This window comes from Streptopelia decaocto (genome assembly GCF_964273445.1).
Source record: "Streptopelia decaocto genome assembly, chromosome: 22".
Lineage (NCBI taxonomy): Eukaryota > Metazoa > Chordata > Aves > Columbiformes > Columbidae > Streptopelia > Streptopelia decaocto.
The window spans coordinates 4,807,268-4,830,446 of NC_138677.1; the positions used below are offsets into that span (position 1 = coordinate 4,807,268).

At 66.2% G+C, this 23,179-nt stretch overlaps 3 protein-coding genes across 8 annotated transcripts; 1 reads left to right on the forward strand and 2 right to left on the reverse strand.

The window, feature by feature from the left end:
* Nucleotides 1-840: 840 nt before the first annotated feature.
* On the reverse strand, nucleotides 841-12,094 carry CACNB1 (calcium voltage-gated channel auxiliary subunit beta 1). Of its 6 annotated transcripts, XM_082071206.1 has the most exons (14): nucleotides 11,947-12,094; nucleotides 10,708-10,794; nucleotides 9,177-9,296; nucleotides 8,287-8,409; nucleotides 8,057-8,193; nucleotides 7,888-7,964; nucleotides 7,511-7,659; nucleotides 6,244-6,324; nucleotides 6,091-6,149; nucleotides 5,200-5,309; nucleotides 4,358-4,509; nucleotides 4,182-4,277; nucleotides 3,433-3,618; nucleotides 1,988-2,495 (listed from the first exon to the last, which is right to left on the reverse strand). In XM_082071206.1, the coding sequence occupies exons 1-14, from the start codon at nucleotides 12,031-12,033 to the stop codon at nucleotides 2,136-2,138; spliced, it is 1,824 nt and encodes a 607-aa protein (XP_081927332.1). In that variant the 5' UTR covers nucleotides 12,034-12,094; the 3' UTR covers nucleotides 1,988-2,135. The 6 variants fall into 6 exon arrangements, 5 of the variants coding, with proteins under 5 accessions (XP_081927331.1, XP_081927332.1, XP_081927333.1 ...); XM_082071205.1 differs by lacking the exon at nucleotides 4,182-4,277 and having other exon boundaries at nucleotides 841-2,495; nucleotides 4,865-5,309; XM_082071207.1 differs by lacking the exon at nucleotides 4,182-4,277.
* A 2,315-nt stretch (nucleotides 12,095-14,409) lies between these two features.
* Nucleotides 14,410-17,767, forward strand: RPL19 (ribosomal protein L19). The gene is made up of 6 exons (XM_082070664.1): nucleotides 14,410-14,444; nucleotides 14,701-14,807; nucleotides 15,789-15,911; nucleotides 16,135-16,255; nucleotides 16,442-16,552; nucleotides 17,578-17,767. The coding sequence occupies exons 1-6, from the start codon at nucleotides 14,440-14,442 to the stop codon at nucleotides 17,699-17,701; spliced, it is 591 nt and encodes a 196-aa protein (XP_081926790.1). The 5' UTR covers nucleotides 14,410-14,439; the 3' UTR covers nucleotides 17,702-17,767.
* Nucleotides 17,768-18,952: 1,185 nt separating this feature from the next.
* On the reverse strand, nucleotides 18,953-22,071 carry STAC2 (SH3 and cysteine rich domain 2). Its single transcript, XM_082071020.1, has 11 exons — nucleotides 21,923-22,071; nucleotides 21,513-21,699; nucleotides 21,329-21,426; nucleotides 20,840-20,918; nucleotides 20,673-20,770; nucleotides 20,525-20,594; nucleotides 20,391-20,443; nucleotides 19,636-19,733; nucleotides 19,507-19,558; nucleotides 19,298-19,435; nucleotides 18,953-19,194 (listed from the first exon to the last, which is right to left on the reverse strand). The coding sequence occupies exons 1-11, from the start codon at nucleotides 21,995-21,997 to the stop codon at nucleotides 19,099-19,101; spliced, it is 1,044 nt and encodes a 347-aa protein (XP_081927146.1). The 5' UTR covers nucleotides 21,998-22,071; the 3' UTR covers nucleotides 18,953-19,098.
* Nucleotides 22,072-23,179: the final 1,108 nt, after the last annotated feature.

Consider the following 23,179-nt stretch of genomic DNA (forward strand, 5'->3'; position numbering starts at 1 on the left):
GGCGGTGCCGGCGCGACGAGGAGTGCGGCGCGGGCGGGTGCTGCGCGCGGCGGCACGGCGAGCGCGTGTGCCAACGGCGGCTGGCGCTGGCGCAGACCTGCCACGTCCCCCCCGGGGGTCTCGCCTTCAGCATCAACCAGATCTGCCCCTGCCAGGCCGGGCTGGTCTGCCGGCCCACCGCACCCACGCGAGAGTGAGTACGGGGGTTTTGGGGACCCTCCCCACCCCAAGCTGGGGAGGGGGACACCTGCGTCCTGCGCTGGGTGGGGGGTGGAAATAGGGCAGGGACGGAGGCGGTGGCACTGATGTCCCCACGTCCCCCCGCAGGAAGGCGTTTGAGTACTGGCCGGAGAAGAGCGAGTGGAGGTGCCGGCAGCCCTGATGCCGCCGGGTGTATTCCCTGTAAATAGCGCGTCCCCACTGGGCCTGGGGGGTGAGCCGGGGGTCCCTGACCTCCCCCCGCACCGAGCTCTGGCCTTGTCTGCTGTGACCCCGACTCACCCCATAGGACCCTTCCCCATAGCCGTGGGACCCCCATGGCGGGGGACAGCGCTGTCCCCAGCGCTTTCTCCCGAGTGGGGGGCAGCGGGCACACGTGGGGGGTCCTCGTCGCCTTCCCGGCTGCACCGGGCGGCGCGGGGTCTGCACTGAGCCCGGTGCCCACCGGTGCCCGTCCCCCCGGCAGCGGGGCAGCAGGAGCCCCCAAATCCTGCGCCGGGGCTTCGTCCCCCCCGGAGCCGGGCAGGTCCCAGCTCCGTCCCCCCCCCGGGTACGCGCCGTGGGGTCCCCGCTGCGCCCACGCGTGTGTCCCCCCCACAGAGCCCACCAGGCACACGCTGGGCAGGTCTCACCGAAATGTTTATTACAAAGAACCAAGCGAGGGGGGCGAGTCCCCCCCACACACCCATGAGAATAAATAAATAAAATACACTTTGTCGAGTCTTTTTAAATAAAGGTTGTGGAGTGACATAAATAAGGGACGTTCCTCTGCCCGGGTGGGGGGGCCCCACTGGCCAGACCCCGGCTGCTGGGGGGCAGGTGTGTCTCAAAGCACTTGGCGGGCAGTGACACTGAGTTCCACCCCCCCACAAGAAAAGGGGGAAACTGAGGCACGCGATGGGCAGAGGCAGCTTGGCAGCAGCTGGGTGCCCCTGAGCCCCCCCCCGGCGTGGGGTTGCAAGGCTGGTGGTCTGGGTAAGGCAGCAACCCCAGGGACCCCCAGCATCGCCCTGGGGGGGGGGTCACCCTGGTGGGGTCACCCCCATAGAGACAGGGGGGACAAGGGACACCTCGGGGCGGGCGCGGGACAAGGCAGTGCCCCCGGGGTGCTGGGGGGGGTGACATGGACAGACAGACTCACAGACAGACGGACAGACACAGCTGGATGGACGGAGCGCGGACAGATGTGGCGGGGGGGGCTGGCACACACCAGTGGGCCCAGGGAAGGGGGGGGCAGCATGGGGGCTCCCCCAGGGCAGAGGGACCCTGGGCTGCTGCCATGGCAGGCCAGGCTGGGCAGCTGTTAGCACGTGTTAGACCCCCCCCCGACTGGCTCACATTTGCCCCCCCACCCCAAAATTCAGGCAGAGCCCCTCCAAGGCAAACACATGCAAACTGCCCCCCGCCCCCCCCGCAGGCAGCACCCCAGGGCGGGCACCCCAAAGCCACACCACACGCATGCACCCCCCCAGCTGCTGGGGGGCACGGGGGGGCTGTGGGTCACAGCCCTGCGGGGGGGCAGTGCCAGGCTGCAGGCACAGCTGACAGGGACCCCCCCACTGCCACCACCGGGTCAGGGGTCCCCCCTGTGGCAAACAGCACCATGGAGAAGCGGGGGGACACGGGGGGGGTACATGCCCCCCCCCACCTTGTGCCCAGGGGACGGGGACACACCAGGGTCCCCTTTGGTCACTTGCTCTCCCTGTGGGGTGGGGAGGGCCCGAGGCACCATGAGATGCTGGGGGGGCTGTGGCGGGGGGTGACCCCCCCACAGCAATGAGTGGGGCAGGGGGAGCCCCCAGGGCAAAGCTGGGGCTCCCCACTGCACATTTAGGCTCGGGGCGGGGGGGGGCACAAAGGCAACCGGTGGGGCTTCCCCGCACCCCAAAACCAACACTGGGGGGGCACCCCCCACCCTAACGGATGTAAACGTCCTGGCCCCAGCCCCCCGCATCGCCCTGCTCCAGGGGCTCCGGCGGGGCGGGGGGGCCACAGCGGTCCTGCCCTTTGGCTCGTCCCCGCGGCCCCCGGCTCTCATCCTCGGCACCGGGGGGGTGCTGGTGGTTTGGGGGGGGCCGCGGCTCCTCGTCCCCGGGGTCCGTGTCGATGTCCATGCAGCACGAGTCCTCCCGGCCGCCCGGGGGCTCCGAGTTGAAGGTGTCCTGGCGGGACAGGCTGCGGGGGGCCGGCGGGACGGGGGGGCCCTGCCCGCGGCCCCCCACTTCGGCCGGGCCCTGCCGGAGGCGGCCGCGCTCCCCCGGCACCGGGTACGGACCCTGGTTAGGAGAAGCAACCACACCGTGCAAGGAGGGACAGACGGACAGACAGACGGGGGGGGGGGTTAGTGGGGGGGGGGGTTAGCTGTGGGGATGGCGGGGGGGGGCACATGCGCTCCTGCCCAGCCTGGCCTGTCCCTATGGCACCGCTCACTCGTGACGTGACAGCAACGGGTCTCAGCCTGTCACCAAACGGCACCGGGGGGGTCACCGGGGCAGGATGGGGGTGTTGGGGGGGGCTGCGGGGTGGGGGGGCTGGCGCGCCGGCGTCCTGCTCGCTGGAAGAATTAGCGACAGACAACACAGGACAGACGTCCCTCCCATGCCCCCTGTCCCGGGGGGGCTGTGGACCCCCGGGGATGCTGTGGACCCCCCAGGCTCAGCATTGTGAAGGCCACAGTGGGGTGGGGCTCTGCAACAGCCCCCCCCCGAGCTCTGGAGAGGCCGTGGGGGGGTCCTGCACCCCAGCAGCCCCCAGGGAGGCACAGAGAAACCCTGAATTCCCAGGGGGTCCCAGGGGGGTTCTGGGGGGGGGGCGCAATCCCCAGGGGGGCTCCAGGCCTGGGGGGGTGGGGGGCACAGGACCCCAGAGGGACCCCAGCTCCGGGGATGGCCCCCGCCCCAGGCAGGGAGCAGATCCCCAGGGTGCCCCCAAACAGGGACATTGGGGAGCAGGTCTCCGGGGGGGGCAATCCCAGGGACAGTCCCACCCCTGGGGGGGCTGCAGCACCCCCGTGGGGCCACAGGTCCCCGGTTGGGGGGCAATCCCAAGGATGGTCCCACTCCCATGGGGCTGCAGTTCCCCAATCCCGGGGGTGTCCCCGCTGCCACGTCACAGCGCGTGCTCCTCCAGGGTTCCGGGGGGGCTGGGGGTGCTGTCGGCCCCCCCGCGCCCCCAGAGGCCCAGGTTCCTGCGCAGGGAGGTGAGCACCTGTACCTGCAGGTTGGAGACGGGCGCGGGGCTGGCGGCCAGCGCGGCCGTGGCCATGGTGCGGTTGAGCAGCGGGTTGGGGGGGTTGCTGCTGGGGGGGTGCGTCGCCTTCCAATAGGCCTCCAGGTACTCGGCCAGGTGCTCGCAGGCCTCCTCCAGCTGGTTCTCGTCCAGCACGATGTCGAACATCTCCTGGCGGTGGGAGGAGACTGTGGGGCTGGGCGGGGCCAGTGGGCGGGGCTTCTGAACCAAGGGTGGGGCCTATAGACTGGTGCGGGGCCAATGGGCCAGGGCGGAGCCTAAAGATTAGGGTGGGGTCAAGGGGAGAGGGTGGGGCAGGGCGGGGCTTCTGGATGGAGGGTGGAGCCTATAGACAAGGGCGGGACTAGTGGGATGGGGCGGGGCTTCTGAACTTGTGGTGGAGCCTATAGACTGGGGCGGAGCAAATGGGCCAGGGTGGAGCCTATAGACAAGGGCGGGGCCAATGGGACAGGGTGGGTCCTCTGGATGCAGGGTGGAGCCTATAGACAAGGGCGGGGCCAGTGGGCCAGGGCGGAGCCTATAGGTTAGGGTGGGGTCAATGGGAGAGGGTGGGGCAGGGTGGGGCTTCTGGATGTAGGGTGGAGCCTATAGAAAAGGGCGGGACTAGTGGGATGGGGCGGGGCTTCTGAACCAAGGGTGGAGCCTATAGGCTGGGGTGGGGGCAATGGGCGTGGCAGGGCGTGGCAGGGCGTGGCGGGGCGTGGCGCACTCACGGGCGGGCACTGCGCCAGCTTGTCGGATGCCACCATCTGCACGTTGAGGTGCTTCGCCTGCGACTTGCCCCGGGACTTCACCAGCCGCTGCAGCACCTGGGGCAGCAGGTGACACCCTGGGGTGGCCGCAGGGACCCGGCCCCACCACCCCGACCCCCCCCTGGGGCTGCACCCACCTTGGGAGAGGTGATTTTGATGTAGACGATGATGGGGGCCAGGGAGGTCTTGGCCAGCTGGGCCGGGTGGTTGATGGTGTCGGCGTCCAGGGCCACGAGCTGCAGCGTCCGCGCCAGCTCGAAGATGCGCTCGGTCTCACTCTGCACCTCGGCTGCGGGGACAGGGGGACAGCGAGGGTCAGGGGGACAGCGCGGGGGGGCGGCGGGCACGTGGGGGCTGTGGGGACAACGGGACAGGGACAGGACCAGGACTGGGATTTGACCGCTCCAGCGTCACCCATACGGACTGGGCGGGGGGTCACTGTAGATGGGAGGTGGCAGTGGGGTCCCAGCTGGGTGACAAAGGGAGCACACACATTTGGGGTCTGGGGATCAGTGGGGCTGTGTGACCAGGGTGTCCCCAACCCCCTGACTCTGTCAGGGTGGCCCAGAGCCTGGCAGGGAGGATGGGGACACCAGGGGACATGTCCCCCATTGCCCCCGCAGCCGGGGGTCCGAGCTACATACCCAAGACATCTGTATCAGGAGCAGGGGAGGAAGGAAGCAGCGCGGAGGGGAGGAAACCCAAAGGAAAGGAGAAAAAGGAAAGAAAAACACAACAGAGAGAAGATAAAAGGGGAGGAGGGGGAGACACACTGAGTCAAACTGGCCGGGGGGGGCACGGGACCCCCAGGTCCCCCCCGTGTTAGTCACCCCGTGGCGGTGAACCCCACGCCGAGCCCCACGGCGCAGGCGGGACGAGCACCCGGGGGGGACGGGTAACGGGACGAGAGGCTGCGGGGCTGATACAGATGGAGGCTTGGGGGGGTGGGGGTCGTTGCGGGGGGGCTGCGCCCCCTTACCCAGGCTGGAGCGCGTGCTGGAGCGCTCGATGATGGTGTGTTTGCTGGGGTTGTTGAGCACGGAGCGCTTGGCCAGGGAGATGTCGGCCGTCACCCGCGTGATGGAGATCCTGCCGCACCGAGAGGGCGCCGCGGGTGGGGGCAGCGACAGCGGGGGCAGCCCCCCCAAAAGAAAACACACACACACCTCCTTGTGGGGGGCAGGACGGGACCCTCTTTGCACCCCCTTCCTCCCACCCTGTGCATGGGGCTGCCTGGAGTTGGGGCTGGGAGAGACCCCCCCCCCAAAAGGCAAGAACCACAGGGCAGGGCTGAGGGTCTCCCATGGGATTAGGGGTCCCGTATGGGATTAGGGGTCCCTCACAGGGTTTAGGGTTCCCCTTGTGGTTTTAGGGGTCTCCCCCGTGGTCTTAGGGGTCCTCCACAAGGAGTTAGGGGTTCCCCATGGGCTATGGGGCTCCCCCTGTGGTTTTAGGCGTCCTCTATGGGGTTAGGGGACCCACATGGGATGAGGGGTCCCCCACAGGGTTAGGGGTTCCCCCTGTGGTTTTAGGGGTGCCCCACAAGGGGTTAAGGGTCCCTCATGGACTTAGGGACTCCCCCTGTTGTTTTAGGGGTCATCTATGGGGTTAGGGGACCCACATGGGATTAGGGGTTCCCCCTGTGGTTTTACAGGTGCCCCACAAGGGGTTAGGGGTCCCTCATGGGTTTAGGGACTCCCGTCGTGGTCTTATGGGTCTTCCCTGGCGTTAGGGGACCCCCATGAGATTAGGGGTGCCCCATAAGGGTTTAGGGGTCCCCCACGGGCTTAGAGGCTCCCCCTGCAGTTTTAGGGGTGCTCCATGGTGATAGGGGTGCCCCTACGGGATCAGGGGTCCCCTGGCGTCTCACCTGCCATCAAAGCGATGCTTCAGGAAGTCGAAGAGGGCTTTCTGCATCATGTCCGTGACCTGGGGAGGGACGGACGGACGGACAGCAGGGGGCTGGGGTCCCCCCGGGTGCCCCCCACAAGGCCCTGCCCCCCCCGCGCCCCCCACTCCTCACCTCGTAGCCCTTCAGTGACGGCCCCACCAGGATGATGGGGCGCATGGAGGGCACCACGTCGTACGGGGGCACGTGCTCTGCCTGCGGGACAGAGCGGGGTCAGCGGGGACGGGGACACACGCGGGGGACAGCGCTGGGGACTGGGGGGGCTGCAAGCGGGGGACACCCCGTCCCTCCCCACGGGCCTCCCGGGGGGTCCTGACGCTACTCACCGATTTCTGCTTCTGCTTCGCTACGTCCCGAGAGGCCGCACGGGGCCGGGGGGGCGAGAGAAGACAAACAAGGCATGCGTGTTACCCGCGGGTGGGGGCACCGAGCTGGCCGGGGATGCGTGTCCCCCCAGGGGATGAGTGTCCCCCCCGGGGATGAGTGTCCCCCCCGGGAGGCTGCCCCATAGGCGTGTTTCACACAAAGCATCGCTCTGCTCTTAGTTAAATTTGGGGTGTGAGCGAGGGCTCTGGGGGACTTAGAGGGTGGGATGGGGGGCTCGCCCCCACCAGTCCTTGGTGACCCCCCGGGCTGGGCTGTGGTTGAGCCCGAACCCCCCCAGGTTCTGCCCAGTTTGGGGGGGGAGGAACGGTCCATTCCCAGTCGCGGGGGTGACGAGAGCGGCAGTGCGGGCACACACCATGCGCACACGGGGGGACACAGGCGGGGGGGCACGGACTGATCCATCCCATGGACCATGGGGGGAGGATCAGCCACGGACTGATCCATTCCATGGACCATGGGGGGAGGATCAGCCACGGACTGATCCATCCCATGGACCACGGGGGGAGACAGCCACGGACTGATCCATTCCATGCACCATGGCGGGGGGGGGGGGGTACAGCCAGGGACTGATCCATCCCAGGGACCACGGGGGGAGGATCAGACACAGACTGATCCATTCCATAGACAACGGGGAGGGGGGGGTTCATCCACGGACTGATCCATCCCATAGGTTATGGGGGGGGGTACAGCCACGGACTGATCCATCCCACAGAACATGGGGGGTACAGCCAGGGACTGATCCATCCCATAAATCATTAGGGGGTACAGCCACGGACTGATCCATCCCATAGATCATGGGGGGGTACAGCCACGGACTGACCCATCCCATGGACCACGCCGGGGTACAGCCACGGACGGGTGCACCCCATGACCCACGGGGGGAGGCAGCCCCCCATGCCCCCGGCGGTGCCCCCGCCAGCTGTCCCAGGCAGTGTTAGGGCAGGCAGGGTGCAGCAGGCGAGCTGGGCCGGGGGGGGGCAAGAGGTGCCATTACCTTCCTAAAGAAGGGGATGCGCTTGTTGTGGGCGGGGGGGGTGGTGACACTGCTCACGCTACTCTTAGGGGAGCGGTGGGTGTCCACGGCCTCCTCCTCCTCCTCTAACTCATCGGGGTCAAAGGCAAAGCTAGGCATGTCCAGGGCACCTGGGGACGGGGGGGCAGCCGGAGCCGCGCAGGGGGAAAGAACAGGGATAATGGTGATGGAAGAAGGGAAAAATGGAGATGGGGGGGTGGGAAGAGCGGGAGGGTGGTGGGGATGGGAGGGGGAGAGCAGAGGAGAAGGGGTCCCTGTTCGGGGGGTACCCGCCTGCCTGCACCCAGAGGGGCTGGGGGTGGAAGGGCCCCCCCGGCTGGAGCTCAGGCCGCTCTTACCGCTGGCCGGGGGGGTTGGCCGGCGGGTCCCCGTCACCACGTCACCCAGGCTGGAGCTGGAGTTGTCCCCCGATTTGCTGGACGGGAGAAGCACAGAGAGGGGGACGGGGGTGAGGGCGGGATGGGGGGTCCAGGGGGAACCGGGCGGGGGGGTCAGGATGAGTCCCACCTGGAGCTCAGGCGGTTCTGCCTCATCTTCTGCTCCTGCAGCAGCCGCATGTTCTCCAGCTTGACGGGGCTGGGGATGAAGCCGACCTCGCAGCCCTCCTTCACCAGCCGCCCGATCCACCAGTCGTTGTTGTACTTCTGCACGGGGGAAAGGGCCGAAAGACGCCTGAAACCCCCCAAAACCCACCCTTGGGGCTGTGACCCCCTGAGAGACCCCAGCCCGGCCCCCACCTCCTTGATGTGCAGGAAATCTTTGGGCTCGAAGCAGATGGCCATGCCCTGCACCGGCACGTCGTCGCCGGCCGATGGGTTGTAGCCGACGTTGGTCCGCACGGCGAACGCCACCGGCTTCGTCTGCGAGAGGAGAGAGCCCGGCATCAACCCCCACCCCACGTCACCGAGACCCCCCATAACGAGACCCACTGTCCCCCTGGGGCAGCACTGGTGTGACTGGCTGGGGACACTGGGGACGCTGGGGATGCTGGAGACGCTGGGGACGCTGGGGATGCTGGAGACGCTGGGGACGCTGGGGATGCTGGGGACACTGGGGACGCTGGGGACGCTGGGGATGCTGGGGACGCTGGGGACGCTGGGGATGCTGGGGATGCTGGGGACGCTGGGGACGCTGGGGACGCTGGGGATGCTGGGGACACTGGGGACGCTGGGGACGCTGGGGATGCTGGGGATGCTGGGGACACTGGGGACACTGGGGACGCTGCGGCCACGCTGCCCCAGGAGCAAAGAATTCCTAAAAAAAGGGAATTGTCTAAAGAATTCATTCCAGCCACCCAAGTCCTCCAGTGCCCCCCAAACAGCACAGCACAGCTCCTCATTAAGAGCATAACGAGGGGCTCATTAGCTAATTATCCCAGTGCCATAGCCAAGGCGCGATGGGCGGAGAACCCAGGCGTCCGGGCTCCCAGTTCCACCCAGTAGCTGCCGCTCCATTCCCAGTGCCACCCAGGTGTCACCGCTGGAGGGGACAGGATGTCACGGGGACCACGAGCGGGGACGGCGCGGGGGGTTCCTGTGCCTGGGAGCCATCGCGGGTCCCGTCCTGCTGGGCAGGGGGTGCGGAGGGGCCTGGGGGGTACACGGGGGGCTCCATCACCCCGTCCCACCTTGGCTTTCTCCAGCTGCGCCATGGCCTGGCGCTCGGCCTCCTTGCGCAGCGCCTCCCGATCCTCCTCCAGCGACACGTCCGAGTCCGACGGGCGGCTGGTGTACGACTCCGCCGAGCCCTGGGGGAGCGGGGTTAACCTGCGCCGGCCCCCCCCGAAAACAGCGAACCCAGCCCCAGACCCGACCCCACAGCCACCTCCAGCACCTTCTCTGTAACAGGGCTGGTGCCCATCACCGTGGTCTCTGGGGACAAACAGCGCCCCCCCCAAAGCCGCCCCCCGGTGCTGCCCGGGACACCCCGTGGGGTGACGGCGGGTCCGGCGCAGCTGTTGCCACCGCTCCGGCACGGAACGTGACACCGCGCCGGCGCCTGCGCCCGGCCCCGCGCCGCCCGGTGCAGCCGGGAAGGTGACGGGACCCCCCCACGCCTGCCCGCTGCCCCCCGCTCGGGAGAACGCGCTGGGGACAGCGCTGTGTCCACCATGGGGTCCCACGGCAATGGGGAAGGGTCCTATGGGGTGAGTCGGGGTCACCACAGGACAAGGCCAGAGCTCGGTGGGGGGGAGGTCAGGGACCCCCTGCTCACCCCCCAGGCCCAGTGGGGACAGTAACGTCACCGACCACCCCTGGGGGGGGCTGCTCCCCACCACCCCTCTATAAGCCCCTAAAACCCCCCCAAGCCCCCATCCTCACTGTGCCCCCTCCTTTCCAAACCCTGGGGGGTGGGGGCCACAACCCCCCAAGTGACCCCCTCCCCAAAAGCCACAGGGCAGCGCCCAGCTGCCCCATCTCCTCCAGCCACTGCTGGGGGGCTGACCCTTCCCCAGCCCCCCAGCCCCAAGGAGGGACTTTTGTGGGGGGTCACAGGGGGTCCACACCCCCACAGACCCCAAGGGTCCCACCAGCTCCTGGGACCACCCCCGATCCCTCCCATATCCGAGGACAGGAGGGTGGGGGGGGGGGGGAGGGCGCTGGGGGGCACACCGTGGGTCTGGGGGGCTGCGGGCGGGGGGGGCGCTCACCGGGGCGGCCGGGTGGTCTTTGGTGGCCATGTCCATGGCGGCGGGGCCGGGGGCGAGCGGGTCGCGCGGGCGCCGGGCTGGGACACCCGTGGGTCAGGTTTCAGCGCGGGGACGTTCGCGGCCGCCCCCGGGTATATTTAGCCCAGTGCCGAGCAGGGGGTGGGGGCCGGGGGGGGGCACAGGGGCCGCTGCCAAACCTGCGGCGCTGAGGGGTGGATGGGGCTGGGGAGGGCGGGATTGGTGGCAGCTGGGGGTGTCCCCCCCCGATCCAGCACCCCCAGGAGGGGTACAGGACCCCAAATTATGTCAATACGGGGGGGTTAACACCCCCCAGCACCCAGCGCAGGGCAGAGTGGGAACGGGGGGTGCTCAGCCACTGCGATGCCTGTGCTCCCCCCAGGCCAGGTGTGGGCGCAAATCTGGGCCCCCAGCTCAGTATTGGGGGGCACAAGGGGTGCCATGGGCAGGCAGGACCCCCCCAGGCCAGCTGTGCCCCCCCAGCGCCCACCTGCCGCACGAAGCTGTTGGAGGTGGTGTCGGACGAGGTGCTGCCGTCCGAGCGCTTGAAGCGGCTCTTGCGTTTGCTGTACTTGCCCTGGGGGGGGGAATAAAGGGGGAGGTAAGAGGGGAGCACTGCAACCATAGCATTTGGGGGGCACCTCTGCGCCCCCCCAGCCCCAACAGCCAGGGGTGCTCCGTCCTCCCGCCCTGCAAGAAAACCCAGCTCCTGGGGGGTGAGAGAAGGGAAACTGAGGCAGGGAAGGGGACACCATTGGGGACACCCCCCCCAGCGCCAGCCAGCACCCACCCTCAGGACCCCCCCACTTCTCCCAGTGCCTCGTGCTGGGATGAACTGGAGGTTATGGGGCTGCCCCTTTGTCCCCCCTGCAGCTCCTCCTTGGGGGTGACAGATTGTGCTGGGGGGGGGGACAGGCTGGGACATGACAGGACAAGCGGGGCTGTCCCCCCCCCCCACTGTCTCAGGGGACAGCTGGGCCCAGCTGCCACCAGCCGGGGGTGGGGGGTCCCCACGCTGGGCAGCGTCGGGTATTTTTAGGTCCATCGCCCCCCCTTAGAGCCCCCCCAGCCCACCCACGGCTCCCAGCAGGGATGGATGTGGCTGGGACTCGGTGACGGTCCTTGGGGTGGGGGGGACACCCAGCGCTGCACCCAGGGCATGTGCGTGTGTGTCCCCCCAAAAGAACGGTCACCCCAAAAGGCTGATGCCCCCCAGGCTGCCGTGGGGGGGTCAGCACCCAGCCAGACCGTGCCCACGGTGCACCCCCCATTTGGGACCAGCCAGGGACACACCCCTTCCCTGTGCCCCCCCCTGGTGAAGGGGACATGGCGGGGGGAGGGACTGAGTTTTCCTAAATCTTAAAAGTTTCCCCATGCACACGACACCCCCCCCAGCACCCACCTCCCCACCCCAGCGTGGGCAAACCCCGGGGGTGGGTGTTTTTTTTTTTGGGGGGGGGGGGGGAGCAGTGACACAGCAAGCGGCTCAGAGCCCCCCAAATTCTCCAAATCAGGGGGCTGGACACCCCCTGCCCTTGGTGTCATGGGGGCGGGGGGGTGAAGGATTTGGGGCAAGCTTGGTTATGGGGGGGCACCCTGTTCTGCATCACCCCCGTTATGGGGTGCAGGGGTGCGGGGGGGGGGATTGATGGCGCTCGTGCTTTGCGCGAGGGTCCCGATGAACCCCCCCCGCCCCACGGCTTTGTCCCCAAGCCCCCGGGGGTGTCACCTGGAGGGTGGCGTTGTCCAAGACGTCCATCTGGATGTCCTGCGTGGAGCTGTAAGGGGTTCGGGCCATGTCGCCTTCCCGCACCATGGAGCTCGGCGGGTTTTCGGGGCGGGGGGGGGACACACACACAGACACACACGGAGAGAGGGACAAGATGATGACGGTGACGATGGAGCCCAAGGCCTGGCCCCCGCGGTGACGGGAGCGAGAGGAGGAGGAGGAGGAGGAGGAAGGAGGAGTGGGGAGGGATGGTGGCGGGGGGGACACGAGGGATGGTGGCGGCCGCCCCCGCCGCTCCAACCAGAGCGATGGGGGTGCGGGGATGCAGCCCCCCCCCGCTTCCCACATCGGGGGGGGTGATGAAGATCTAAATGGGGGGGGCGCACCCACCGCAGCCTTTAGCTACTCCCCCCCCAAAAAAAAAATAAATGGGGGGGCACAGGGCCCCCAGGCTGTTGTGTGGCTGGGGGGGACACAGAGGGGCAGCCATGCCCCCCGCCCCCAAAATCAGGGCTTGCAGTGGGATGTGCTACGGGCTGGGGAACCCAGAGCGCCCCCGACCCCCAAATTTCCCCTTTTACCCCCCGCAGCCTCAGAGCGACCCACACCCCCCGGTCCCTGTTGCCCCCCCCAGAGAACCCACGGGGGCTGATCCCGAGGCAGGATGGGGCTGAGCCCCCCACGCTCACCCCACACAAACGGCGCCGCAGGAGCCTCCACCGGCTGTTGGAAACTTCAACATTCCTCCAGCCCCCCCGTGTCCCCCCCCATCCCGAGCGGGTGTTTTCCTGCTGTGGGACAATGTGCCGGAACAGCTGCCGCCTCGTTACCATCATTAATTGTCACCAAACGGCGGGGACAAGACACCCAATATCACCCCAGGGGGTGGTGGGTCCCCCAAAAATCTCAGGGGGGGCTGGAGCACCCCTCTAGACTTTTTTGGGGGGGTTGCACCAGCAGCATCATCCCCACCCGGGGTGAAAGCTTTGGGGTCCCACCAGTCTCTTCCCCCCAGGGAAGCACAGAGGGGACAAGGTGACACTTGGGGACACACACGAGCACAGGGTGACACTTCCACAGGTCTCGGTGACACACGCACCCCCTTGTGTCCCCCCCCCAGCCCACAAAATGGGCCAAAAACTTCACAAAACATCCATTTCCAGCAGCAAAACACCCCGGGCCGGTAACTCAAACCCAACCGCTCTCCGGTCTCGGGAGCCTTTGGATTTTGCTGTTTGTTTTCCGAAAACGCCGAGCGGGTTTTGAAACAGCAAAAGCCTGTGTTTATCTGTGTTTTTCCCCCAAAACGAACCAGGAATCTGTTGCCAGCGGCTCCTCTTCTCGCACCATATGCTGGTTGTGCCGCCAGATGCCCAAGGAGCCGCCGGCGTCTCGTTGGGGGTTTAACGGGGGGACTTTGGGGTTTCACCCCCAAGCTTCGGCCGTTCGAAGGGAGGAGGGAAAAGAATCGCTGCAAAATTACGAATTCGGGTGCTTAGTTAACATCCGAGTGGTCAAAAAGCATCGTTTTTGGTGGGCAAGTGGGATTTAAAGCGGGGATTCATCGTGGTGGTTTTAGGGCAGCTCCAATCTATACGTTAACCATTTCCAAGCTTTCCCTTTACCAGGAGCTCCTCACCAACCTGTTGCTGGGAGGCCCCAGCACTTTTTGGGGTCGTTTCTCCAACACAAAGGCCACCGGGGCCATTTCAAGCCCCACTCTGGCCCTTTCTGGCTGGGAGACCCATGAAACACCCCCATTCAGACACATCCAGCTGTGCCTGTGTCAGCCCCATTGCCGCCCTCATCCAGAGCTCGTTGCACAGGAACATAAAGTATCTCCCTTTATTTTCAGAAGCGGTGGAACTCAACCCACGCGTGGACACGGAGCAGGATCTGCGATCCCAGGGCTCCCCGCACCACCCCTGGGCAGCCACGCTGCTCTTTGGGGCGATTTATTGGGAAATAGGGAACGGCTGCAGACGAACATGGGGAAAAATGGAGACGCCATTTAAAATTATAGAATCAGTCTGGCTGGAGAAGACCCTCAAGATCGTGGAGACCAGTTAAGCACCCCTGGTACTAATCCCTGTCCTAAGAACTTAATCCCCGCAGCTACTGAACGTCCCAGTGCTCCCAGTTACCCCCAGCGCCCCCACCCACGTGTCCCCCCCGCACCGCGCCGCGCATGCGCGGAGCCCGCCCGGCCTCTCCCCACCGCGCCGGCGCGGGCTGTACCACCCTGCTGCAAAGTGGGGGGGGGCGAGGAGGGAAACGCGTCTCTTTCCCCACGTCGCGAGTGGGCCCCGGCGCCCCTCCTGCCCTTCCCCACGCGTAGCCCCACCGCGGCTCTTTTACCCCTGCGCTTCGGGCCCTCCCCGAGCCCGCGGGAACGGAGCGGGGCGGGCGCGCGGTGGTACGTGCCGCTCCCCGCGGCGCCGGCGGTGGGCGGGGCCGGTGCCGCCGTCTCTTCCGCTCAGCGCGGCCGCCGCCATGAGGTGAGCGCCGCGCTCCGCCAGCCCCGCGGGCCGCACGGGGAGCGGGGGCGGCCGGCGGGGGCGCCGCGGCAGCGGGGGGGTCCCAACCGCGCTGCGGGGCGGCCCCGGGGCGGCTGCGGGCTCCTCAGGCCCGGGGGGGGGGTGGGGATGGCGGGCGGGCCGCGCGGGGGGCGGGGAGGAATGGCGGCCGGGCCGCGCTGAGGGAGCGCGGGCTGAGCCCGGTGCCGCGGGGCTGAGCCGGGCGCTGTCTCCTCAGTATGCTGCGGCTCCAGAAGCGGCTGGCGTCCAGCGTGCTGCGCTGCGGCAAGAAGAAGGTCTGGCTGGACCCCAACGAGACCAACGAGATCGCCAACGCCAACTCGCGTGAGTGGATCGCGGCCGCAGACGCTCCGCACCCCCGCGTGGCCCCGGGGAAACGGGGCGTGTCAGGGTGCGGGGTGAAATTCTGACACTTGGAATGGAGAGGAATCCATCAGCAGGTTTACTAAGGTTCCCCAGTTCGCTGACAAGAAGGTGGGGCTGGGTGGGTTTGGTGCAGGGTGTCCACAGATGACAGGTGAGCCAGCACTGGGCCCTTGTGGCCAGGAAGCCAATGGGACCTGGGGTGGGTTAGAAGGGGGTGGTCAGTAGGTCAGAGAGGTTCTCCTGCCCCTCTGCTCTGCCCTGGGGAGACCACACCTGGAATCTTGTGTCCAGTTGTGGCCCCTCAGTTCCAGCAGGACAGGGAACTGCTGCAGAGAGTCCAGCGCAGCCACCAAGATGCTGGAGGGAGTGGAGCATCTCCCGTGTGAGGAAAGGCTGAGGGAGCTGGGGCTCTTTAGTTTGGAGAAGAGGAGACTAAGGGGGGACCTTATTAATGTTTATAAATATATAAAGGGTGAGTGCCATGAGGATGGAGCCAGGCTCTTCTCAGTGGCAAACAATGATAGGACAAGGGGTAATGGGATCAAGCTGGAACACAAGAGGTTCCACTTAAATTTGAGAAGAAACTTGTTCCCGGTGAGGGTGGCAGAGCCTGGCCCAGGCTGCCCAGGGGGGTTGTGGAGTCTCCTTCTGTGCAGACATTCCAACCCGCCTGGACACCTTCCTGTGTAACCTCACCTGGGCGTTCCTGCTCCATGGGGGGATTGCACTGGGTGATCTTTTGAGGTCCCTTCCAATCCCAAACATACTGTGATACTGTGAAATGGGAGGGGAACGGTGACTCCAGCAGCGCAAGGGGGATTTGGGAGCATCTCCCATGTCCTTTGCATTGGATCCTCCTCACACAGCCCCGACTGGAGTCTGATTGCCCCATGTGTCCTCTTGTTGCACGTACATTGAACGCAGAGTTTCTTCCTTCAGGCCAGCAGATCAGGAAGCTGATCAAAGATGGGCTGATCATCCGCAAACCCGTGACCGTTCACTCCCGCGCCCGGTGCAGGAAGAACACCTTGGCCCGCCGCAAGGGCCGCCACATGGGCATCGGTAAGCGCTGCCTCCCCGCTCAGAAATGTGCTTTACACGGTCCACCTGCAAGCTTATATTGAGCAATTATCTCCAAAAGCCTTGTGGAAGGGGCTAAAAATGCACAATTTGTACATTAATCGTTTACTTCCTGAAGTAAAGAGAAGGATTAAACGCTTCAGCAAAAGCGTGTTGTTCCGCTGGCAGCAGCGCGGCCTCATTCCCATTCATTTCCCCTCTCTAGGTAAGAGGAAGGGTACGGCCAACGCTCGCATGCCCGAGAAGGTCACCTGGATGAGGAGGATGCGGATCCTGAGGCGCCTGCTCCGCAGATACAGGGAGTCCAAGAAGATCGACCGCCATATGTAAGTGTCCTGTGCCACGTCCAGCTTAGATCCTCCTTTCCTGCTGCCCGCGGCTGGTTCCTTGGTGAAATAAACCCTCTGCAGGCACCGGAGAGCTGCTCCCACATAACCCCAGCAGTTCTGTGCCCGCTCGGAGAGGATAGAACAGGCGCAGCGGCATTTACAGTCCGTTTTGTGCCTCTGCAGGTATCACAGCCTGTACCTGAAGGTGAAGGGGAACGTCTTCAAGAACAAGCGGATCCTGATGGAGCACATCCACAAGCTCAAGGCAGACAAAGCGCGCAAGAAGCTCTTGGCGTAAGTCCCGTCCTGCAGTTTGCATAATTGATTTTATGACTTTTCAGTCGCTCTGCAGGCAGCTGATTCCAAGTGGTTTCTGTCACTGGCGGCTCCATCTGGAGCCCCGGTGAGGAATCAAACCAGAACTGGGTAGCGCTGGCTTGAAGCGGAGGAATCGGTGGTGACAGCAGAGCTGCGTGTGCGCTGCGGGGTGGCGGGCACAGTCACTCGTGCGGGTGGGAAGGGGTAGATTTGCTAATACGGACTGATGGGTTTAAAAATCCTTCTGAGCGCTTGGTGAAAAAAGCTGGTGTTTGAACCTTGGTGTGGGGTGAAGATGAGTGACCCCCGCCAGCCCTGAGCTGGGACAGGATCGTTTGGGTTGGAAAAGCCCCTCAAGCTCATCGAGTCCAACCATTCCCCACCCCAGCACTGCCCCATGTCCTGAGAACCTCATGTCCGTCTGTCCAGCCCTCCAGGGATGGTGACTCCAGCACTGCCCTGGGCAGCCTGTTCCAATGCCCCACAGCCCTTTGGGGAAGAAATTGTTCCCACATCCAACCTCACCCTCCCCAGGCACAACTTGAGGCCGTTTCCTCTGCTCCTGGCGCTTGTTCCTGGGGAGCAGAGCCCGACCCCCCTGGCTCCAAGCTCCTTTCAGGCAGTTCAGAGATCAGAAGGTCTCCCCTCAGCTCCTGTTCTCCAGCTGAACCCCCCAGGTCCCTCAGCCGCTCCATCACACTTGTGCTCCAGCCCCTCACCAGCTCCATTCCCTTCTCTCCACTCGCTCCAGCACCTCAAGGGTTTTCTTGGCATGCGGGGCCCAGAACTGCCCCCAGGATTTGCAGTTTGGCCCCCCCCATGCCCAGCACAGGGACGGTCGCTGCCCTGGGCCTGCTGGCCACACTGTGGCTGCCACAAGCCAGATGCTGGTGGCCTTTTTGGCCACCCGTGCACACATTGGAGACCGGGACTGGGGACAAACCCCTTTCTCGAGGCTGTTTGAGTCCATTCCTGCGCATTCACAACCTCTTTCCTCGCAGCGACCAGGCGGAGGCTCGCCGCTCCAAGACCAAGGAGGCGCGGAAGCGGCGCGAGGAGCGGCTGCAGGCCAAGAAGGAGGAGATCATCAAGACCCTCTCCAAGGAGGAGGAGGCCAAGAAGTAAACGCCGTCTGTCTTGTGTACATAGTGCTTTACACCCGCGAGCATCAATAAAACACCACCTCCAGGAGCCCCCCCGCGCAGTTTTGCGTTTGTTTGCGCTCTCGTGGGTTTCTGGAACTGGGAGGGAAGAGCTGGGGCTCCCCCGGCACCCCAGAACCCCTCCTGGGGGCCCAGGGGTTGGCACGTCCCTGCTCAACATCTTCAGCCGGAGCTTCGGGAGGGGTCAGTCCTGGGACTCATCCACACCCCCCCGGAAAGGGCCTGGCTGGACCCCCAGCACCCCAAAAGCAGCTGTGCCCAGATGGGAGGTGGCCAAGGGCAGCGCAAACCCCCCCAGATCTGGGTCTTGTCCCTCCAGACACCCCAACTTCACCCCAACCCCCCCAGTGCACCCCAAGCAGCTCCTTACCGGACCCACGTGCTGCTGTCCCAGCGTGGGGACCATCCTGTGCCACAGGGGTGGGGGAGCAGCCCCCCCAGGGAGGGACAATGAGCCCCCTTCCCCTGCCGGGGGCTTTATAAGGTGTGGGGGGGTCCCACCCACAGGAAACAGAACTGAGCCCCCTCCCACCTCATCACACAGGTGCTGGGCCCACCTGGGCACCAGGCTGGAGGGGACGCTTGTCCCCAGCGTCCTATATGTGCCCACACACCACGTCCCCATGTGCTGCCACCCCCTCCCTGTGCCAGGACACCCCCGTGTCCCCCCCCGCGCCCGCTCTGTCCTTGTCCCCGCCGCGGCTCCGCCGTCGGTGACTCACCGCGCCGGGCGCACCGTGACTCACACACCGGCGCCGGTGTCCCCGACGGGCGGCACGTGGGACCCCCCGGGGACAGCGCCGAGATAGGGGACAGACACCCTGACAGCGTGGGGGGGCCCTTCCGCACCCCTCAGAAACACACAACCTGGTGGCCCCGACACCGCGGCGGCAGCAGCCGTTAATTAATTTAATTGAGGATTTTGGGGCTGGGCGCTGCCTGAGCACGGGCGGGTTATTGCTGGGGTGCGCTGAGCGTGCGCGGCACACGCGTCGGTGCACAGGGACAGGTATGCGCAGGGCACACACATGTCGGTGCACAGGTGTGTGCCCTGGGGTGTGCATGGGGATTTGCACACCCGTGCTGGTGCACACACACACGCACACACACACACACACACGAGGGTTTGTGAGCAGCCACGTGGGTGCCCCATCCGCGGGCAGTGTGACCCCTGTGTCCCCTGTCACCCCGTGTCCCCCGCCCCACGCCAGCGCCTCAGGCGGGACCCCGAGCGATGGGGACACTGGGGACAGGCTCTGGGGGTCAAGTCCCACCCCGACGTGGCTTCCTGAGGTGATCTGGGGGGGGTGGTGGCACCGGGAAGGGGACAGGGACACCGGGGGGGCTGGACGCCGCCCCTCAGATCTCGGTCAGCACCTCGGCGGGCACCAGCCCCCTCTTCCTGCCACTTGTCACCCGGACGAGCCCCTGTGTCCTGCCCACGCCGACGCAGATCTAGGACAGACAGACAGACAGTGGGGACACGGCGCTGCCAACAACAGCCCCAGCTCGGTGCACCCCAGAGCTTCGAGTGCCACCCCCGGCGGGGTCCCCCCACCTGGTTCTCCCTGAGGCTGATGTGTCCCCTGTCCCTGTCGCCCTGCACGGCGCGGCGGCTCCGCCACACGCTCTCGCCGGGACGGACGCGCTGCACGAAGTTGGCCGGGAAGAAGCCGAGCCGGTCGCCCACCTTCCCCTGCGGCAGCACCGCGCTCAGCCCCGCGCCGGCCGCACCGCGCTCAGCCCCCGCGCCCCCGGCCCCCTGACCTTCCACCAGTCCTCGTTGGAGTCGTCCACCAGTGTCACCCTGTCCCCGGGCCTGGGGGGGGGGAGATGGGGGGCAATGAGCCCCCGCTGACCCCCGTGTGGGTCTGGCCCCCCCGTTCCCCCACTCACTGCAGCGCCAGGTCCTGCTGCTCCTGGGGCACGAATTTGTAGAGCGCCACGTAGGAGAACATGGGGGCCCCGTCCCACCGCGCCGGCCCCCCGGCAGCCTGCGGACACGGGAGCCCTGCCCCATGGACCCAGACCGGACCCACAGCCCTGCCCCATGGACCCAGACAGGACCCACATCCCCAGCCCCATGGACCCAGACAGGACCCACAGCCCTGCCCCATGGACCCAGACAGGACCCACACCTCCAGCCCCATAGCCCCAGACCGGACCCACAGCCCTGCCCCATAGCCCCAGACTGGACCCACACCCCCAGCCCCATAGCCCCAGACTGGACCCACAGCCCCAGACCGGACCCACAGCCCTGCCCCATAGCCCCAGACCGGACCCACAGCCCTGCTCCACGGCCCAAACCGGACCCACAGCCCTGCCCCATGGCCCAAAACCAGACCCACACCCCCAGCCCCATAGTCCCAGACCAGACCCACAGCCCTGCCCCATGGCCCAAAACCGGACCCACACCCCCAGCCCCATGGCCCCAAACTGGACCCACACCCCCAGCCCCATGGCCCTAAACTGGACCCACAGCTCCAGCCCCATGGCCCCAAACTGGGCCCCCAGCCCTGCCCCATGGCCCCCAGCCCCATGGCAGCATCCACAGCCCCCAACACCCCATCCCTTTGTCCCACAGCCCCCGGGCATCACCCAAGTGCCCACTCCCCACATTCACCCCCATCCTGCCCCCCCCAGACCCCCACCTGCTGCCCGGGGCTCTTCTCCTCCACACTGTCCCTCTCCGCTGGGGTGACAGCTGCCGGGACAGACGGACAGGGGGACAGAGTCAGCCCTGACCCCCCCAGATCAGGCCCCCACCCCAATGCCACCCCCTTACCGCTGCCCCTCGGGCTCCCCGCGTTGCTGGGGGTGTCCCCGCTGTCCTCCCCGGCTGCCACCTTGTCACCCTAGAGCAGAGGGAGGGCTCCGGGGGGGTCCCCACACCCGCAGTGCCCCCCCCCCCCCCTCCCCGGTTCCGGGGGTACCTGGATGCCGGGGGGCAGCTCCGCGGGGCCGCCGCCGTGTGCCAGGGAGGTGCCGAACCGCAGCGCCTCGTACAGCGGGTCCACCCTCACACCGGGGGCTGGGGGGGACAGGGGGCGTCAGGGGCCCCCCCAGCCCCAACCTGCACCCACCCAGGGCTGGGGCTCACCTGGGGGGGGCTCACCCTGCGCGGAGCCCCCCTGCTCCAGCAGCAGCGGAGAGCTGAGATTGCGCTGGAAAGCGGCGGCCTGGGGGGCAAAACAGGGGGGGTGGGGAAAAGAACCCCAACAACCCGGGGGTTTGGGGGAAAAAGAGCCAGGGGTTTGGGGGAAAAAAAAACAACCAACAAACCAGGGATTTTGGGGAAAAAAGATCCAGGGGTTTGGGGGAAAAAACCCCAACAAACCAGGGATTTTGGGGAAAAAAGATCCAGGGGTTTGGGGGAAAAAAAAGGGGGTTTTGGGGAAAAAAAAGGGGGTTTTGGGGAAAAGCAGCACCCAGCACCCCTGGGTGTCCTGGGTCGAGGGGGAAGAGCTGGGGAGCTGCTGGGGACCCCGTGTGCACGGGGGGCTCTTGCACACGCGTGTGCGCAGCCCCAGGGCCGGGCCCGCGCCGGGGGGTCCCGGGGGGGCTGCGGGGCCGCCCCCCCCGCACGTACCGTCCTGCCGGGACATCGCTGGTGCGCGATCCCCCCGGAGCACCAGAGGTGCACCCCGGCCTTGCACGCCGAGCAGCGCAGGCCCTGCCGCGAGTTCCCTGCGGGCGGGGGGGGGACACGGTCACGGTTATGGGGCTGCACCCCCGCCCCATCCCAGGGACCCCCCCCCACGGCCGGGACCCACCCGCGATGAGCTGCCGGCACAGCTCGCACGGACAGTGCTTCTTGAACACGTAGTGCTGGAAGCCGTGCGGCCGCGGGGGGGGGGACGGGGGGTCCCGGGGCCCCGCGCCCCCCCGCGGGAACAGGTTCTCCACGCTCTTGCTCCGCAGCAGCGTCCGCAGGGACAGCGAGCGCTTGAGCCGCTGCATCTGCCGGAGGGACCCCGGGTGACGGGGACACCCCCGGGTGACAGCGACACCCCCGGGTGACAGCGACACCCCCGCTGTGCCCCCCCCGCTGCACCACCGCGGGGATCCCGGGGGGGGCAGCTCCAGGGATGAACCCCCCCCGGGTTGGGACAGCGACACCCAAAGCGGCTGGGAGCCCCGGGGCGGGGTGCAGGTCCCCCCCCGCCCGGTGCCCCCCCCGTACCTTGCTGCCGTGCCCGGCCCCGGGGGGCGGCTCGGGGGGACCCGCCGGTTCGTTGTCCCCGGGCGGCTCCGTCATGCGCCCCCCGCCACTGTCGCGACAGCGCCACGACCCGATGGCGACAGCGACACCTGCAGCTGCCGCCGGTCCCGCCCCGCGGGGGGGGGAAAGGAGATTTATGCTAATCCTTGACTGCTCATTGGCTGCCACCCCCCTCATCCTCATCCTCATCACACTGGGAACAGTCGCTCACCCCATCCTCATCCTCATCCTCATCCTCATCCTCATCCCCATCCCCATCCTCATCCTCATCCTCATCGCACTGGGAACAGTCGCTCACCCCATCCTCATCCTCATCCTCATCCTCATCCTCATCCTCATCCTCATCCCCATCCTCATCCTCATCCCCATCCTCATCCTCATCCTCATCCTCATTGCGCTGGGAACAGTCGCTCACCCCATCCTCATCCTCATCCTCATCCTCATCCTCCTCATCCTCATCATGCTGGGAACCGTCACGGAATTGGGGTGTAAAGTGCTGCTGGGTGTGGGAAGATCAGAGCCGCCCCGTTTTTGGTCATCCAGCTGCTATTTCCCGTGTTCCTGCTCCCTGAGTCCAAAAGCTGATCCAGTTTATGGCAAACCCGTCGATTTCGAGGTGGTGACGCAGGGTCCAGCCCCTTCTGTACCTGGGGGGGCAGGTTCTGTGCTGGTTTGTGAGGGGGAGGAAATGGCCAAAATGCAGCAAACAGCCTCAAATTGAAGGTGGGAGCCCCCGTTTTGCGTTGGTTACCCCCAAAATGTAAAGATATTCCTTTAATGATGGACACTACGCCTGCAGAAATGGGCACACGCGTGTAAAACCAACTCCCCACCGCGGCCCATGTTAAACCACCTGCCAAAGGGTTTATTTCCCCTCTACAAAGGTGTTTTCCTAGAAAGACGCAGCTTGGAAAATGATGTTTATTGGAGTTTATAAATACAAATGTAAGGGAGAGTCCATTTGAAGATGGGTAATTGGCTTAATTGATGGATAAAGGACACTGAAGCATTTGGAGCTGCCTTAATGATGCCACCCTGACTGAGGAAGGAGAGAGGAAGGAAGGAAGGAAGGAAGGAAGGAAGGAAGGAAGGAAGGAAGGAAGGAAGGAAGGAAGGAAGGAAGGAAGGAAGGAAGGAAGGAAGGAAGGAAGGAAGGAAGGAAGGAAGGAAGGAAGGAAGGAAGGAAGGAAGGAAGGAAGGAAGGAAGGAAGGAAGGAA

What these genes read in the sequence shown, in the direction of transcription:
- CACNB1 (XM_082071204.1), bottom strand. Translation starts at nt 12,033, where the DNA reads ATGGTGCGGGAAGGCGACATGGCCCGAACCCCTTACAGCTCCACGCAG. An exon ending in CGCAGCTGGAGAAAGCCAAG is followed by an intron (nt 8,410 to 9,176) that starts GTGGGACGGGGT and finishes CTCCTCTCGCAG; the next exon opens with ACGAAGCCGGTGGCGTTCGC. An exon ending in AAGCATCGCTTTGATGGCAG is followed by an intron (nt 5,310 to 6,090) that starts GTGAGACGCCAG and finishes TCGGTGCGGCAG; the next exon opens with GATCTCCATCACGCGGGTGA.
- RPL19 (XM_082070664.1), top strand. An exon ending in GATCGCCAACGCCAACTCGC is followed by an intron (nt 14,808 to 15,788) that starts GTGAGTGGATCG and finishes TTCTTCCTTCAG; the next exon opens with GCCAGCAGATCAGGAAGCTG. An exon ending in AAGAAGATCGACCGCCATAT is followed by an intron (nt 16,256 to 16,441) that starts GTAAGTGTCCTG and finishes GTGCCTCTGCAG; the next exon opens with GTATCACAGCCTGTACCTGA.
- STAC2 (XM_082071020.1), bottom strand. Translation starts at nt 21,997, where the DNA reads ATGACGGAGCCGCCCGGGGACAACGAACCGGCGGGTCCCCCCGAGCCG. An exon ending in GTGCCGGCAGCTCATCGCGG is followed by an intron (nt 21,427 to 21,512) that starts GTGGGTCCCGGC and finishes CCCCGCCCGCAG; the next exon opens with GGAACTCGCGGCAGGGCCTG. An exon ending in CAGCAGGACCTGGCGCTGCA is followed by an intron (nt 19,559 to 19,635) that starts GTGAGTGGGGGA and finishes CCCCCCCCCCAG; the next exon opens with GCCCGGGGACAGGGTGACAC.